This window comes from Xenopus tropicalis, chromosome 1 (assembly GCF_000004195.4).
Source record: "Xenopus tropicalis strain Nigerian chromosome 1, UCB_Xtro_10.0, whole genome shotgun sequence".
NCBI classification, from domain to species: domain Eukaryota; kingdom Metazoa; phylum Chordata; class Amphibia; order Anura; family Pipidae; genus Xenopus; species Xenopus tropicalis.
In genome coordinates, this window is record NC_030677.2 from 55,511,112 (window position 1) to 55,525,336 (window position 14,225).

General features: G+C 40.7%; 1 protein-coding gene across 3 annotated transcripts in view; it reads left to right on the forward strand.

Moving 5' to 3' along the window:
• The window catches only part of fbxw7 (F-box and WD repeat domain containing 7), a 114,549-nt gene that overhangs the window by 70,763 nt on the left and 29,561 nt on the right, over nucleotides 1-14,225 (forward strand). The window contains exon 1 of one of the 3 annotated variants that reach the window (XM_012955611.3): nucleotides 11,494-12,553. The exons of the other annotated variants lie outside the window; for them this stretch is intronic. Within the exon in view, the coding sequence (XP_012811065.1) occupies nucleotides 12,515-12,553 (39 nt within the window). The 5' untranslated portion in view covers nucleotides 11,494-12,514. Of the gene's footprint in view, nucleotides 1-11,493; nucleotides 12,554-14,225 lie in introns of those variants that run through there. 3 annotated transcript variants of the gene reach the window in all.

Consider the following 14,225-nt stretch of genomic DNA (forward strand, 5'->3'; position numbering starts at 1 on the left):
CTACAGTCTGTTTACATCTCACATGCAGGCTTTCCAAGGGATGCTTTTATTTGTCCTTAGTTCTGCAGAATATGTCAGTGTGAATAACCCTTTACTAAAAAATACTTTACTTTTATGTTTTCTTTCTATACTGTGACTGTTAAAAGTAAAATATGTGTACCAAATTGCAGTCTGCCGTACTGATAGCAGTTGCTTAAGACATTACTTACTGCACAGGGCTGCTGTATGGTGGAATTTATGCAGCAGCTGTATACCTTTTACAGAAGCCATACACAATGCAATTGATGGCTTTAGGAAACCGGTTGGGGCATTTGTTTAAGTAAAAATTGTTTTTGTTGTAGTAAAAATATGATTTGTGTATATTTTGGGGAAAATACAACCCAGCAAGGCCTTGCATGGAATTTTAGTGGAAACATAATGAGCAGATTGAACTACTGTAGATTGAAGTACTGACAAGAAAGAGAAACATAGGGTTTGTGTAGAGCTGGGGAACATCTTGCCTCTTATAAAAGCCTTTCACATGCTACGAAGGATCCAAGCTCTTTGTGAGAGTTTGGAAAGGAACACACGTTTGCTGGCAGACCTTGGCACATATTATGCTCTCTTCTCAAGCAAAAAATATGTAATTACCTCTAATGTATGCTTGACAGACTTTTTATGACTATTAAGAAGGGCATAAAGTCTGTGAAGGTGAAGCAAAGCAGCGTTACATCATTCTCCTGCAGTGGCTTACAATGACTTGCATTTCACATAAGACACAGCAAATCCTAAAAATGGGCATTTATTTAAGATTGCTCCTGCTTTATTAGAAATTGAATTATAGCAATTTTGTTAATTGTAACGATAATTGCAAAAAAGATGGCTAGAGAACCAGAGAGGGAAGTCCAAGAATGGAAGCAGTAATTATGTTTACTAGTGTATGCTGGAATCAACCTGTGACATAGAACCAAGTTTAATAAGAGCTCTGACTTTTTTTTGCCTGCAAAATGTGTGTGCTTGATAGCAAGTACTTGGTTGGAGCATGTGTTTGGTGTCTTTGGAGATGTGCTTGTCCTGCCAGCGCCAGAAAAGAAGGAAGAAACTGAGGATTGGAGATTGCAGAACTGGAGACGTTTAATATTGTGGTACCAATAAGGGTAAGGCAGAGTTGAAATTCATAGACCAGGCACAGGTCAGGGCAGCTAGCAGGTGCCAGGAGTAGTCAGAAACTGACGATAAGTCAATAAACCTGCATAAACAGTCAAGAAAAAACACTCCCATGAACTCACAGGAAGGGCCATATAAGCATAAAAACTTGGCACCAAAGTGTGGCAATGACATCAATGCATGGTGCCAAAACACTATCGTTTCTGTGATTACATGGACATAAAGCAGAGCCTTGCATAATGCCACACAAAATCATTCCTAATCAGTCACCTACTAGTGGGTCAGGGAGTGCTCTCAACTTAGTTTAGTAGACAGAACCAAGGTCCCAGTGTGCCCTAAGGTCTGTGGCAAATGGGACCTATTCGTCACCAGCAAAGAGGCTAGTTCTTGTGTGCTATAGGCCTAAATATTATTGAATTCTAATGGAGAGAGAAAGTGAAGTAAAAGGGATGTTGAGTGTTTGTGACCAGTCAGCAGAAGAACTTACTTGTCCAGTCATGTCATTGACTTGTGTGGGTTACTAAACTTTCAGCTTCCTATTGTATTGGCTATATGTCATGATGGTGTTAACTGCATGGCAGAACACCACTTATAGCACCACAGACTAGGCATGTCCGTTTAGTAGTCCTAAGGATCTTGTGAATTTATGACTGTTGATAGGCTGATGGGGTTGGTGGAGGTTATAATTCAGTAACATTGGGAGGACAACAGGTTTCTCACAGAGGGCAAAAGGAAATGCCACATCTATTAGATAGCGTGGCAGCATTAAAATTTGTCGACATAATTTTTTTTACTTTAAAACTGTTACCAGCCCCTACTGTTCTCCAGCACTTCAGGGATAATCTAGTAAGTTTCTTCTGTTCATATTATTATTAAATGTGTTGGGCCGGTTTCACCCAAGTGTTGGCACCATGCTCATTACCATACAGCTGGCCGGCAGAACAGAGAAAGAAGCATGCAAAAGCTGCCCTGTCTGCAAGTGTGAGAAGCTGTCTCACAAATGGGGCACTGGCAGATGGAGCATGTGTCGGAGAGGTTTGTTGCTAGCAGCGTACATTAAAAATCATCCTGAGAAAGGCTTAGGTTGGCCTCCGTGGATTCAGAGCTGAAGAGATGTTTAGCATTTTGAAGACCTTTAAAGAATATTAAATAACCCAAGTGACCATAACCACAATGTCAAATGCCCAGCTTTCCTAGTCCCTTTTCTCCATTTGTACTTTGCATATTTACGTTTGCTTTAAGCAAGCATCTGGGATTTTATCTGGAAATCTCAAAGGTGTCTTCTGAATAACTGCCACTGTTAATGGGAATTTTGTTTGCAATATGTTTCTGCTGCTGATACTGAGCAGTCTTAAATGTATTATCAACATATATTATTAACAGGGAATTGTACTGGCAATTATGGATTTTAAAAGCAATAAAGCTTTTTCTATGGCTTTTCCACTGAGTGTAAGAGATGCTTAGTTTAAGAGTTATATAATAAAAGTAAGCAATTTCTTCATAATTTGGCCCTTGGGGGGAACACGGTTTATAATGGGGGAATTTGGATATTTCATTTTAAGACAGCAGTAACTGCAGTATGGCACCTCCTGCTCATAAATAAACCCAAATATGCCTTGAATATGATTCTTTTTGCAGAAAAAAAGTCTATTTGAATTTGCTATTCAGTGAAATTAGAGAATTGTCAAGAATCTAAATACTAATTCACTGTAAGTGAATGGGTCAGACCCAAGGGCAGTACGTTTAAACCCATTCCAACACCTACTACTATGGTTGACCCATGCAGCAGTGTATGGTGGTTGGAAAACTATGTGCAGTTAAAAAAAATGAATTCAAGTTCCTGTTCTGTAACATTATAAAAATAACAGAGCAAAATTTCTCATTGGTGTAAATAATTTTGCAAACTGTATTTATTGTATAGGCAGTAGTGGGTATTTAAGTGACACTGCCTTTGCACCTCCTCTAAAGCTGTGAATGAAGGCACATACATGCAAAGATGTTCAGGTGGGAAAATCCATGTTTTAGGAAAGCCCACAATGCTGGACTTAGGGCTGGTTTAATCACTTGTGAAACACATTGTAACCCACAGGGACAACAAGCTTCTCGGGCACTGTTGAGTTATAATCAACTTTACATTTCTTTCTCTCGGTAATGACTTAAATGTCTTTTGTTGGTGTCCACAAGGAATCCGAGACAAAGCTGCAATTTCAAGAACAGAATTACACTACGTAAGGTGTCCTCAGCTAATATTTGCAGTGGTTACATAATGCTTAGAAAAACTGTAGATTCTAAAATTCCTTTCCATTCATAAAGTATGAAATGGCCTTGTTTTATTCTCCAAAGTGCTTTCATAACATACAGAAGCATTGCTGCTCTTTCAACTTTGCAGATACACTGAAGCTTTTGTGATGGATGAGCTATAGTATGCAGAACTTTCAGCAGGAAACCTTTTTGTTTGGGAGACATTTTTCCTACTGATCATTATTTAGAATGATTTGAGAATGGTTGTGACAGCAGGTAAGATAAGAGACTGTGGTGCTGCCTTAACTGGAGCTCTGCTTCTGTGTTCTGTCAAGCAACATCTTAATGTGCAACAGTCTGTGGTCTGGTGCCGTCTCCCTTGCATCAGTGTTTGGGTATGTTATGGTGAGGTAATTGTACTGAAATATTCTTAGCTGCCTCAAAGTACTGCACTTTGTTATTACCTACTAGTTGCTGGTGGTACTTAGGCCAAATATATCGAATGAAGTCATTGAGAAAACATTTCAGGTTGGTCCTGTCTTTTATTAACTTTACAGAAATATTTCTTAGACCTCATTTACTCATGTTTATGGCAATGTGCAAAAAACAGGTGTAAAATGCAGCTCTTTGCTCTCTAGAATGGAGCCATAGCTGGTAGGCAACATATGGGCATGCCCTGTAGTCCCTTCTAGCTTGTACCTCACTGAAGGCTTGAGCGCAAGGGGCCACAAGCTGCAGGAAAGCTCTGTTCTTACCAACACATACTATGGGCCCTAAGGCAGAGGTTGCCAATCTAGGTCTAAGGGGGACCTGCAACTTTGGCGGGGTGGTGCTCAGCCTGAAAGCTAGTTATGGTGAGGTTTGGGATGAACACTTGTACTCTTATAAATATTATTAAAACTATGGCTGAATGCATGTTTTCCCATATCGGTAACCTTGAGCTGATGGGGGCCCTGAACAAGCACTGTTCCTCTGAAGGTAGCTTAAAGCAAAAAACAACCTTTTCCCTAAGGGGTGAAATTAATGCCCCTAAGTGTCTAGTATTTGATTTTTTTTTTTTTTTTTAATAAGTCTAATTGCTGTCTAAAACTGGCCACGCATGAATTTTGAATTTTTGGAGTAAAGACACATGAATAGAATGGCAATGGAATACTCAATGGATTGCCATTCACTTCAGCATTAGCAGGAACTGCCTTGAATGAAACACCATAAGCCTTTCCCAGTGCTGAGCCCAATGTAGCAGATAATATATAAGGTTGCTTTGCTCTTTTAAGTTTGGTTTTTAAGGAGGTCCTCTATGTTGGAATTTGTATGCTGTATATGTGCACCAAGTACAGGTATAGGATCTGTTATCCATAAACCTGTTATCCAGAAAGCTGCCAACTATGGAATGGCCATCTCCCATAGACTCGATTTTAATCATACAATTTAAATTTATAAAAATTATTACCTTTTTCTCTGTAATAATAGAACAGTACCTTGTACTTGAAACCAGTTAAGATATTATTAATCCTTTATGCTTATTTCATGTTTAAATTGTTTTTTTAGTAGAAAATATATGGCGATCCAAATTGCATAAAGACCCCTTATCAAGAAAACCCCAGGCCCCAAGCATTCTGGATAACAGGTTCCATATCAATATTGTATCTGTCTAGGCAGAATTTTATTGTACAGACTTTAATGGCTGCTTATTCCTGGAGGCATAGATTCCCATGTAGTGTTTACTAAAACCAATTTAGTTCAGTGGTGAAACTTGTGCTCCCCCGCCACCCACAATGCTAGATGTAAATCTGGTAGTTAGGGATCAGAAACGGTGATCACTTAACACAGCTCTTTACCAGGCCTCCTCCTTTTTTAGTTTTGTTTTATTTCTGAACCAAATGCATTATTTTGTATGTTTTCTGTAACAGAAATATTTGGCTCACCAAGAGTTAATTAAATAAAAGGAGTATGTGAAACAGCCAGAATACGGTGTAAAAGAGAAGGATAATGCTGGGAATAGGGCTCTTGTCAGAAGAAGCCATAATACTTTTGGATGTTAAATTATCAGATTCTGCAATCTATGTCTGAGTGTGAATAACAGGCTGGGAATTACAGGCTTTTTTTTTTTTTTGCCTTTGTACTTATTGTGTATTTGAACTAACCCTCATAGGATGCTCTCCTCCCTTCCTTATTGCTGGCCTCGTACATGAGAAGACTTGTTAAAATGCAGGTTTCCTTACCTTTTGAAAAATGTCCTTCAAGTAACTTTCTTTACTGTTTCTGTATGTGCTTTGAGCAGAATTCTGTGACCTGCATTTTCTTTTATTTTGTCTTTGTCACTCCGGTTTGTAGCATCTTTAATAGGTGCTAACAGTTTAAACTCCATTTTATAGTACCAGTGAAGTTTTTTCCCCAATGAAAGTTTCATTAAGTGTTTTCAAGGCAAATAGGCACATTTTAGGATCACATTTATAGTGAAAAAATGGATTTAAGTACATTAATGGGCTTATCAATTTTCAAGTTTGTGAATTAGTTTATTTTTCTAAATTGAATAAACTCCCATGTCAATTTATCACTTAATTATTAATAAGGAAAACTCATTTGAATAAAAAACTCAACTGTCTCAAGTCTGAGAATTGGCTTGACTTTGCCTATGATAACTCCCATTGTAAGTTTTTTCATGGCGAATTTTTACATTTGGGTTTTTTCCACTTAGTAAATACCAGATATTCAACTTTTTGAACCATAACTCGAATTTGAGTTTTTTAAGTGCCAAAAATCTTGAATCGAGAAGAAAAAAAAAATCAAACTTGACTGTTGATTAATCATCCCCTAAATGTCTGCATTAATGTTTGTGCTTGGAACCAACAAGAAGTATAAGGGTCTGGAGAGATGGTTCAGATTTGCCAGACCCAAAAGATTTAGCTGGGAGTTGGGTTTGGGACCGAGCAAAGATATGTCAAATGTTAAGACTTCAGCCGAGCTTTTGCTGTTCTACATTTTTCTTTTATTTGGCAATTTTGGATGTTTGATTCTTTTAACTTTACAGTCACAAAGAAAAGTGTAGAGCCAAAGAATTTGGTAATTATAATGGCCCCTCCCATGTGCCTATCCTAAAAAGGCTGAAAATTAATTTCTTTTGCTCATCACAAGAAAAAACTAACCCCATTATTCTCATTTTATCCTGCTTTTACTTGCAGCAACTTTGTTGTTAAGTGTCTCGAGTAAATGTAACTTATGATTCCAGTGTGCTATTGGACCCATCAGGTTATCATGAAAGCCATTTGGTCGTCTATCATCCAACTTGTAAGACTGACAGACTTATACTAAAATAAGCTGCATGACAAAGAAAAAGAAAGAACAGTGTTGTGGCATCTGCTCAATACCATTTGGGTACTACCTAGGCATGTCTGGTTTGTACTCACTCTGTATAGAATGAGGGCCTGCTCCTGCCTCTGCACAACCTTACTGAAACCTGATTCATTTACTTTGGGGGGGGGGGGAGGACTTTTTGGGCAATGTGGTCACATTACTTTTTTTTGGTTAACAGCACCTATAATCTTTTTGCTTGCTTCGTAATCATGCCACAAATTGTACTTGCAAGAGTAACATTTCCTTAAAGCCACAATAATGCTGAGTCAAAAAGAGCAAGTTTTTGAGCTCATTTAATCAGTGGCCAGGGACCAGGCAGTTTGAAGTAAAGTATGTGCAGAGATGATGAAAAGAATGTGGGAATTTTCCAGTGTGTCAATATAAACTGAGAATGAAAGAGAGATGCTCACTAGCATCACTTACCTATCTGAGCCTAGCCTTACTTCCAGGGCTGCCATTACAAATCATGGAGCCCCATACTAAGTTATCAGGGCACTCCACTGGGCAGAGAGCCCTGCTAACAAGTAGAGTAGAACCCCAATTTCATTACCCACAAATTTCACTTTTATGTCTCTTGGAGCACCCTCTGGCATAAGGTCCCTTAGGGCAATTATCTCTGTGTCCCGCAATAGGGGTGCACAGGTTCCCCCTACAACACAGTGCCACCTTTTAACACTTTCACATGTGCTTTATGTTCTGAACCAAGTTTAGAAACCCTCCTCCCATACTCATTTGTCACTTTTCTTAGTTGTTTATTTCTAGTTCTCCTTGATGTAGACAATGGCAATGAAAACCATAAGCACAATAGAAAACATAAAGCCACCCCCAAGAAAATGAAAGAAAATTTCAACTTTTATTTTCTTTACTATTTCCTGGGCTGGAGCTTAATCATGCCCATCTGGAAAGTGCTTTTATTTTAAGAAGCTGTGACTAATGCAGGGGAACTGTCACGTTAGACAATTTGGTTGAGATCCATGTCACACAATCCCTCTGAAAATATATATATAATCCTTAAAATAACATTGTTGTCTGAATAATATCCACCTGCAGAATGGAAGAAAAGGCAAGCTGTGGAGTGAATATCATGCTCACAGTGTATTGTGCTTTGTCGCTGTGTTATATAATTCAACATTGAATGATTAAAGGCACACCAAGCTTTGTATCATTCATATTTATCTTGTTCTTTCATGTAATATACATTAAGGCAGGGATGCACAACCTGTGGCCCTCCAGCTGGTGTTCAAGTGCAGCAGCAGCCTTCAGCTGCCCAGAGACTCTGGGAGTTACAGTTCAATCGCAGTTGCAAGTTGCTTTGCATTGGGATTTCTCAATCTTTGGATACCATGTAAAATGTCACGAATACAAACTACATGAATTCATAGATTTATATGAATGATGTGATCTTTAAAAATGAACAAATTATGTTTATATTGGAAAAGTCAAAAGTAGTGTTTTGGCCACCTTGCCTGAATACTTTGAGGCAAAAATCGGAAAATAATTAAAAATCTTGAAACCTAAAGCCCAATATTTTTTCACTAGCAAGTCCATTAAAGAAATTGATAGTGACACCACTCTACAAATCACTCTGAAATATTCAGCCCGAGTTCTTTCTAGTTGCTGTAAAATATGAATGACTCTTTCCTGCAATCTCCCTACATAACATAGTTTGGCATGCAATATTGATTTTAGGCTGGCGGCACCTGTTTGTTTAAATGTCGTCCAGGTTGAGGCTCTGTGCGCGTGTGCTCACCATGGCAAAATGGCACATAATGCGGTTAATGACAATGAGTTAGCAAGGATTCAAAGAGCATGGTGTGACCTCCGCATACTTGACATTCCTTGCTGCTATGTGAGGGTTGGCTGCCTGTCCTACAAGGCAAGGGAGCAAGCTAAGGGCATGAATGAAGGAGGAGGAACCTTTAGAGAGCTATTATATGTGTAATGCTAGCATGTAGATTGGCACTTTACATTGAAGAGGTTAGAGTAACGATATGAAATGTATTGGCACCAAAGTCCATTGTGGCAGCCTACAATAGCACTCCTTCATTGATACCTTAAAAAGGAAGATACATGAGATAAGTGAAAGGTTATGTTTACTAGCCTGGAGTCATCAGCACCTCAGATTTGCCCTGCATATAACAAAGCCTACTTGTTTGCAGCCCTAGAAGTTCTAACACCATAGGAAAGTGACCAGAGTTTAACCGAAGAGTCTTTATCATTGTTCATATGGAATTTCAGCTTATTTTGGAAAGGATATTGAATATGTAATAAGGGTGCCTCTCATTTGGTTATATCTGTAATCTTTACAGCATGGCATATGAAACTGGTCCTTGAATTATGAATTTATCTATCCGTTACACACACTGTATTTATATATATATATATTCTATTTTTAAGCCATTTAAAAGATATATAGATGTTTAATACTGCTAAATGGGGAGGTATTGGTTTAGTTGCTGTTACATATCACCGTTCATGGGAATATAAAGAGGTGGTTCACCCTCAGGATAACTTTTTGTGTGTTATACCAACTTTTCAACTGGTCTTTGTTTTTTATAGTTTTTGAACTATTTGCTTTCCTCTTCTAACTATTTCCAGCTTGTAAATAGGGGTCACTGACCCTAGCAGCCAAAAACTATTGCTGTGTGAGGCTACAATATTATTGTTACTTGTCCTTCTATTCAGGGCCTCCTCTGTTCATATTTCAGTCTCTCTTTAAAGAGATACTGATACCAGAAATGAAAACTTTTTTACATCTATCAAAACATTGTCTTTGCATGAGCTTTATAATTTTGCCATAAAAGTATTTGCTGATGCTTTTCCATTCCTTATCTGATCCCCCATGTTCCCCTATGAGGGGGCTGCCATATTTGTGCAGCAGGAGTCCGGCTAAGAAGGGACAGTCAGGTTTAGGAACTTCAAGCAACAATTACATACAAAACCAGCCCTAAGAGTGAAAAAAGATCAACATGACCTATAGGTAACTTTTTATGTAGATTCATTATTTGAAAAGTAGTCAGTATCACTTTAAAACCACTGGTAGGTTGCGGAACAAAAAGCTAAATAATTCAAAAACCACAAATAAAAAAATGAAGGCAATTGGGAATTACATAATTACTTTATGCCTTTAGATCCCCTTTATATGCAAGTGCCACTAATTTACACGCTGACTTTGCTGGGAATCTCACATACACACTTTAGCATTTAACAAATCATGAAGGGAAACCTGATGGATGGACTGCCACAGGGTGCTTAAGCCCAAAAGGTCCAATCACAACTCCTATCCTTAAGGTGGCCACACACGTGTGTCGATTTGCGATCTTTCGTGCGACCGAAGGTCGTTCAATCAGCCACTAACCGTTCAGGGCTGGAACGGCAGATAAGGAGGTAGAAACAATAGGATTTCTACCTCCTTCTGCCGATTCAGCCCTGAAGGCAGATTTTGCTCAGGCCCCTTCTATGGCGCCCGATCAAAATCTTTTAACCTGGCCCTCGCCGAATTGCCATACACGCACCGAATACCGTACAAAACGAGGTTTCGTACGATATTATCGGTGCGTGTATGGCCAACTTAAGTTTGGTTGTACTTTGCAATAGGTCACTTGTATCCAAAGCATGCAAACAGTTCTGATCATATTATCATGGTGAGCTTATAAAGCAAATACTGGCAGATTCAGTTGATTGACCCCACCACCTAACCACTTGTGGTGATTTGGCTGCAAACCATCATGGGGAATTGAAAAAACATAGAAATTTTACTGCTGAATAGTACCCATAACAACCAATGAGCATTTTGCTGTGATCAGTCAACTATGGCAAGTCCAGTAACAAATTGCTATTGGTTGCTGTGGGTTACTATTCCCCCTGGTAATCTGGCCTTAAGCAAATTGGTGGGGCAGCACCTAGGTTTACAGACAGCTGTGATAATGTGTCACCCTGTAAATCTAACTAAAAACAGAAATCCCATCATTCACAGAGTTTGCTTGTTTTTTTTACCAGGCACTGTTCATCATTCCAGTACTGTCACCTCAAGATGGCCCATTTGGTGCCCATGTGTTGGAGGATTCCCAGCAGCAGAGCTCAGTAGAACCTAGCATTTCATATTCTTTTAATACCATGAAAGTCAAGAGATGGAAAGATTAATTGTGTTTCAGAAGTTTACAATTATTGGTGGTTTTGGGCGCTTCCAAATATTGTATACAGGCATGAAGCCACCCACTGTATCAGTGAGCCATAGAGCAAACCCTTCCCTTGTGACTACTGCTCTCCAGTTTTTAGAGCCCAAAAATTTTATTTTTCTTGTGTTGCTGGGGGTGCCCATTCAAACCAGCATGTTGAATTAGTTGTCAGTGGAACTTATTGGTATTACTGGCACTAGAATCTCTCTGCAGGATAGTGCAAACTTATAGGGGACAAGAGGACAGTTGCAGGTGGAAGGCAGTTTGCAGCCTCAGTGCACCCAGACTGACTGGCAGACTGTAGTTGGGTTTCAGTGGACATTAGCATATTGGCATTTACTAACTGGTATGGCTTCTGTGGCATTTCCCCAGTGAGTATCGCAGCCCACACGTTTGCATCTGGCTGCAGAAACCGTGTCGGGGACTTTTAGGGACTCTTTTATACAGTCTCCCATCTGGCCTTGTAGTAGGACAGCTGCAAGGTGAAGATTGGAAACATTCGCCCTCTAGCAGTTACTCTCATGTTTGGATGTATTCACACCGACGATTTTTGTTGCAGTAGCTGCGGATTGTTGAAGCTCTGGATAACTTAGCTGAGCTGCGTCAGATTTTATTCACGTATGTTTCTAGTGGCGTGTCGCTGCACTTGCTCAGGGCTACTCAGCCTTGGATTTGGTTGCCATTAAAGGCAGCTACCCGGTGAGAAGAAGGATTTGCCTGCGCATTTAATTGCCACTTTGCTATGTGAAGGGGAAGTGTAGCTGCAAGGCTGGAGCCAGTAACCATGAAATAGGCTACGGATACTGCGTGTGTTAGGGAGCCCGAGTCCCTCTAATGACCGCGACTGATCGCTCATGGTTTGGCGTGTGAGCGCCTGGAACAGAGAGAGAGAGCAGCGCCACTGCATCATCCTGGCCAGAGACTGCGAGAGAGTTGCACCTATCAGTCAGTCAGTGAGTGGGTGGATATGAAAGGAATGGGCTTTGCCTCTGCTACAGACTATCTGCGTCCGCAGCCACCTGCCCCTCAAGGCAGCATGGCCCGTCCCCATGGAGGGAGTTAAGACGGAATAGCCGCGGGCAGTGGAAGGCAGTTATGTTGCCCTCATCCCTCCCCTCTTCCCCCTGTGCTTGCGCTAAGAAGCTTCTCTGGAGCTCCGTATAATTGATGTGTGGGCTGTGTTGCTAAAGCTTGAGCCCAGACTGCACCATTGTAGCTGCTTGCAGGAGGGGGGGATGTAATCCGATCCATCGCTCGTACGGCTTGAAACCATCGAGTTGCGCGGAGTTTTGGGAAAGGCGCTCACCGGTCCCCCCTCCCTCATTCAGTGTGGGCTGTTCGCCTGTCCCTGTAGCTGCTCTCAGCGGGGCTGCTGTGTGTGTGTGTGTGTGTTGGGAAGCGCTGTGCTGCCGCCGACTGGAGTTTGAGCCACAAGCCTCCTGCTCCCGTCCTCTCCCTGACGTGCCCGAGCATGTCCGCATCACATTGTGTGACATTCCTACCTGCACAGGGCATCTTCTCGGCACGTAGCAGCAGCGTCCAGCCGCCCAGGATTCACTGATCAGGGCATATACTGCCCTCCAACTGCCGGCAATATGGGCTTCTACGGCACTTTAAAAATGATCTTTTACAAAGTAAGTACCGACGCTGATTTCACTGATGTGTTTGTGGGGACGCTGGCTAGGAATATACAGCGGTGTTACTGCCACTGATGGGCAAAGTCTGCATTGGAGCTGATGAAGGGAGAGTCGCTTGGTGCGCAATAAAGTCGCTTCTCTGGATGTCACGCAGTGATTCCCCATGTGCCACAGGGCTATTCCCATGGCGTTCTTACATTCCCCCTGTTGGCACACACGTCGGAAGGAGGGTTACCCCACATGTGCACACATCTTACATGTAGGAACCTGCGGCAAGTCGCTAGTCCGCAACGCGTCTCTATGAGGGCTGAAAAATCTGCTGTGCGGGCATGCCGTGTCGCGAACTTCCAGCATGGGAGGGTTTCTGTAGCAAATCTATGGCCACAAGTCTGCAGCGATTCTTGGCAAGGTTAAACTAACGCATTGCCTGCATCCACAAAGGTGTTGTTCAGCCTCTGAGGCAGAAATCCTCATCCTGCAGCTCCCCAGCTGGGATTCACTTACAACTCCCTGCAGCCTTACTGTCTAAGGGTGCTGCAACTTTAACCATAGCTGCAGTGGTACAGCCATTGAGACGTGCTTTTGTAGCTTAATCATCAGCATCATATTCATTACTGACATTGGTGGAAGTAGCCAAAACTCCTAAAACACAGCCCTTATCTTTTAACCCTTTTCCTCTTCATCTCTGGGATCCCCCTTCTGCCTGTTCCCCCTGATGCTTAGAAAGACTTATTGAATTACAGTTTTTTCCATCATGACAAATGAGACCCCCCTGCTTGTTTTATAACGTCTGATTCCCTCTGCATTTTAGTGTTGTAATCACCTGATCTTTTACAAAGTTTTTCATTTTCCAGGCTTGGCATTCAAAGGCTTACTTTGACCATTGGGTTAAAATGTTTTACAGAAAGATAGAAAACAATAAAACCGGTCTGGATCTTTGCAGGGCTGAATAATTGTATTTCAGCCAGTGAATAGACAAAAGATTTATGGTTCTAGGCATTTGTTGTATATGTGGTCTCTAGAAAGTCTGCTCCTGATCAGTGATTAATGTAGCAATAAGGTATTATGGTATTCATCACCAATGCAGATGTAACATAGGTTTGTCTAGATACCTCTTTTATTTCATAAGATCATTTTTGGGATGTATACTATACACACAGACAAACAGAAACATATAAAGGGGCCAGAAATAGAATAGATTTACAGGTTGCAGTAAATACCAATTATACTGTGCCTTCCAATGTAAAGTAGAAGTACTTGGAGCAAATGGTTTCAGTTAGAATATGGGCTCTGCCTAGATCTCTAGTGCTTAAGGTTATGTTGCTGATGCAATTTAGTGATTGTAAAACAAGGTTTTTATTTTCCTTGGCAAATGAATTGGCAAACTGTGGTTAAGCATAGATCCTAATGGTAGTATACTGTTTATTCACTGAGGGTCACATAATTAGAAATGGAGGGCAGATCATTTATTTTTAGGAAGGCTCGCTCTCTCTTCAAATGCTAAACAGCATGCAGCGAATTAAAGAAATAGAAGTGAAGAATCCTGTGTGATTGTATACTACTGAACACTAATCACCTTTCTAGAACTGCTAAGCAAGTACATATTTTTGGGCATCATTTAAAAAGCCATTAAATATGTCCAGCAGACATTCAACAGGTACTTTAACAG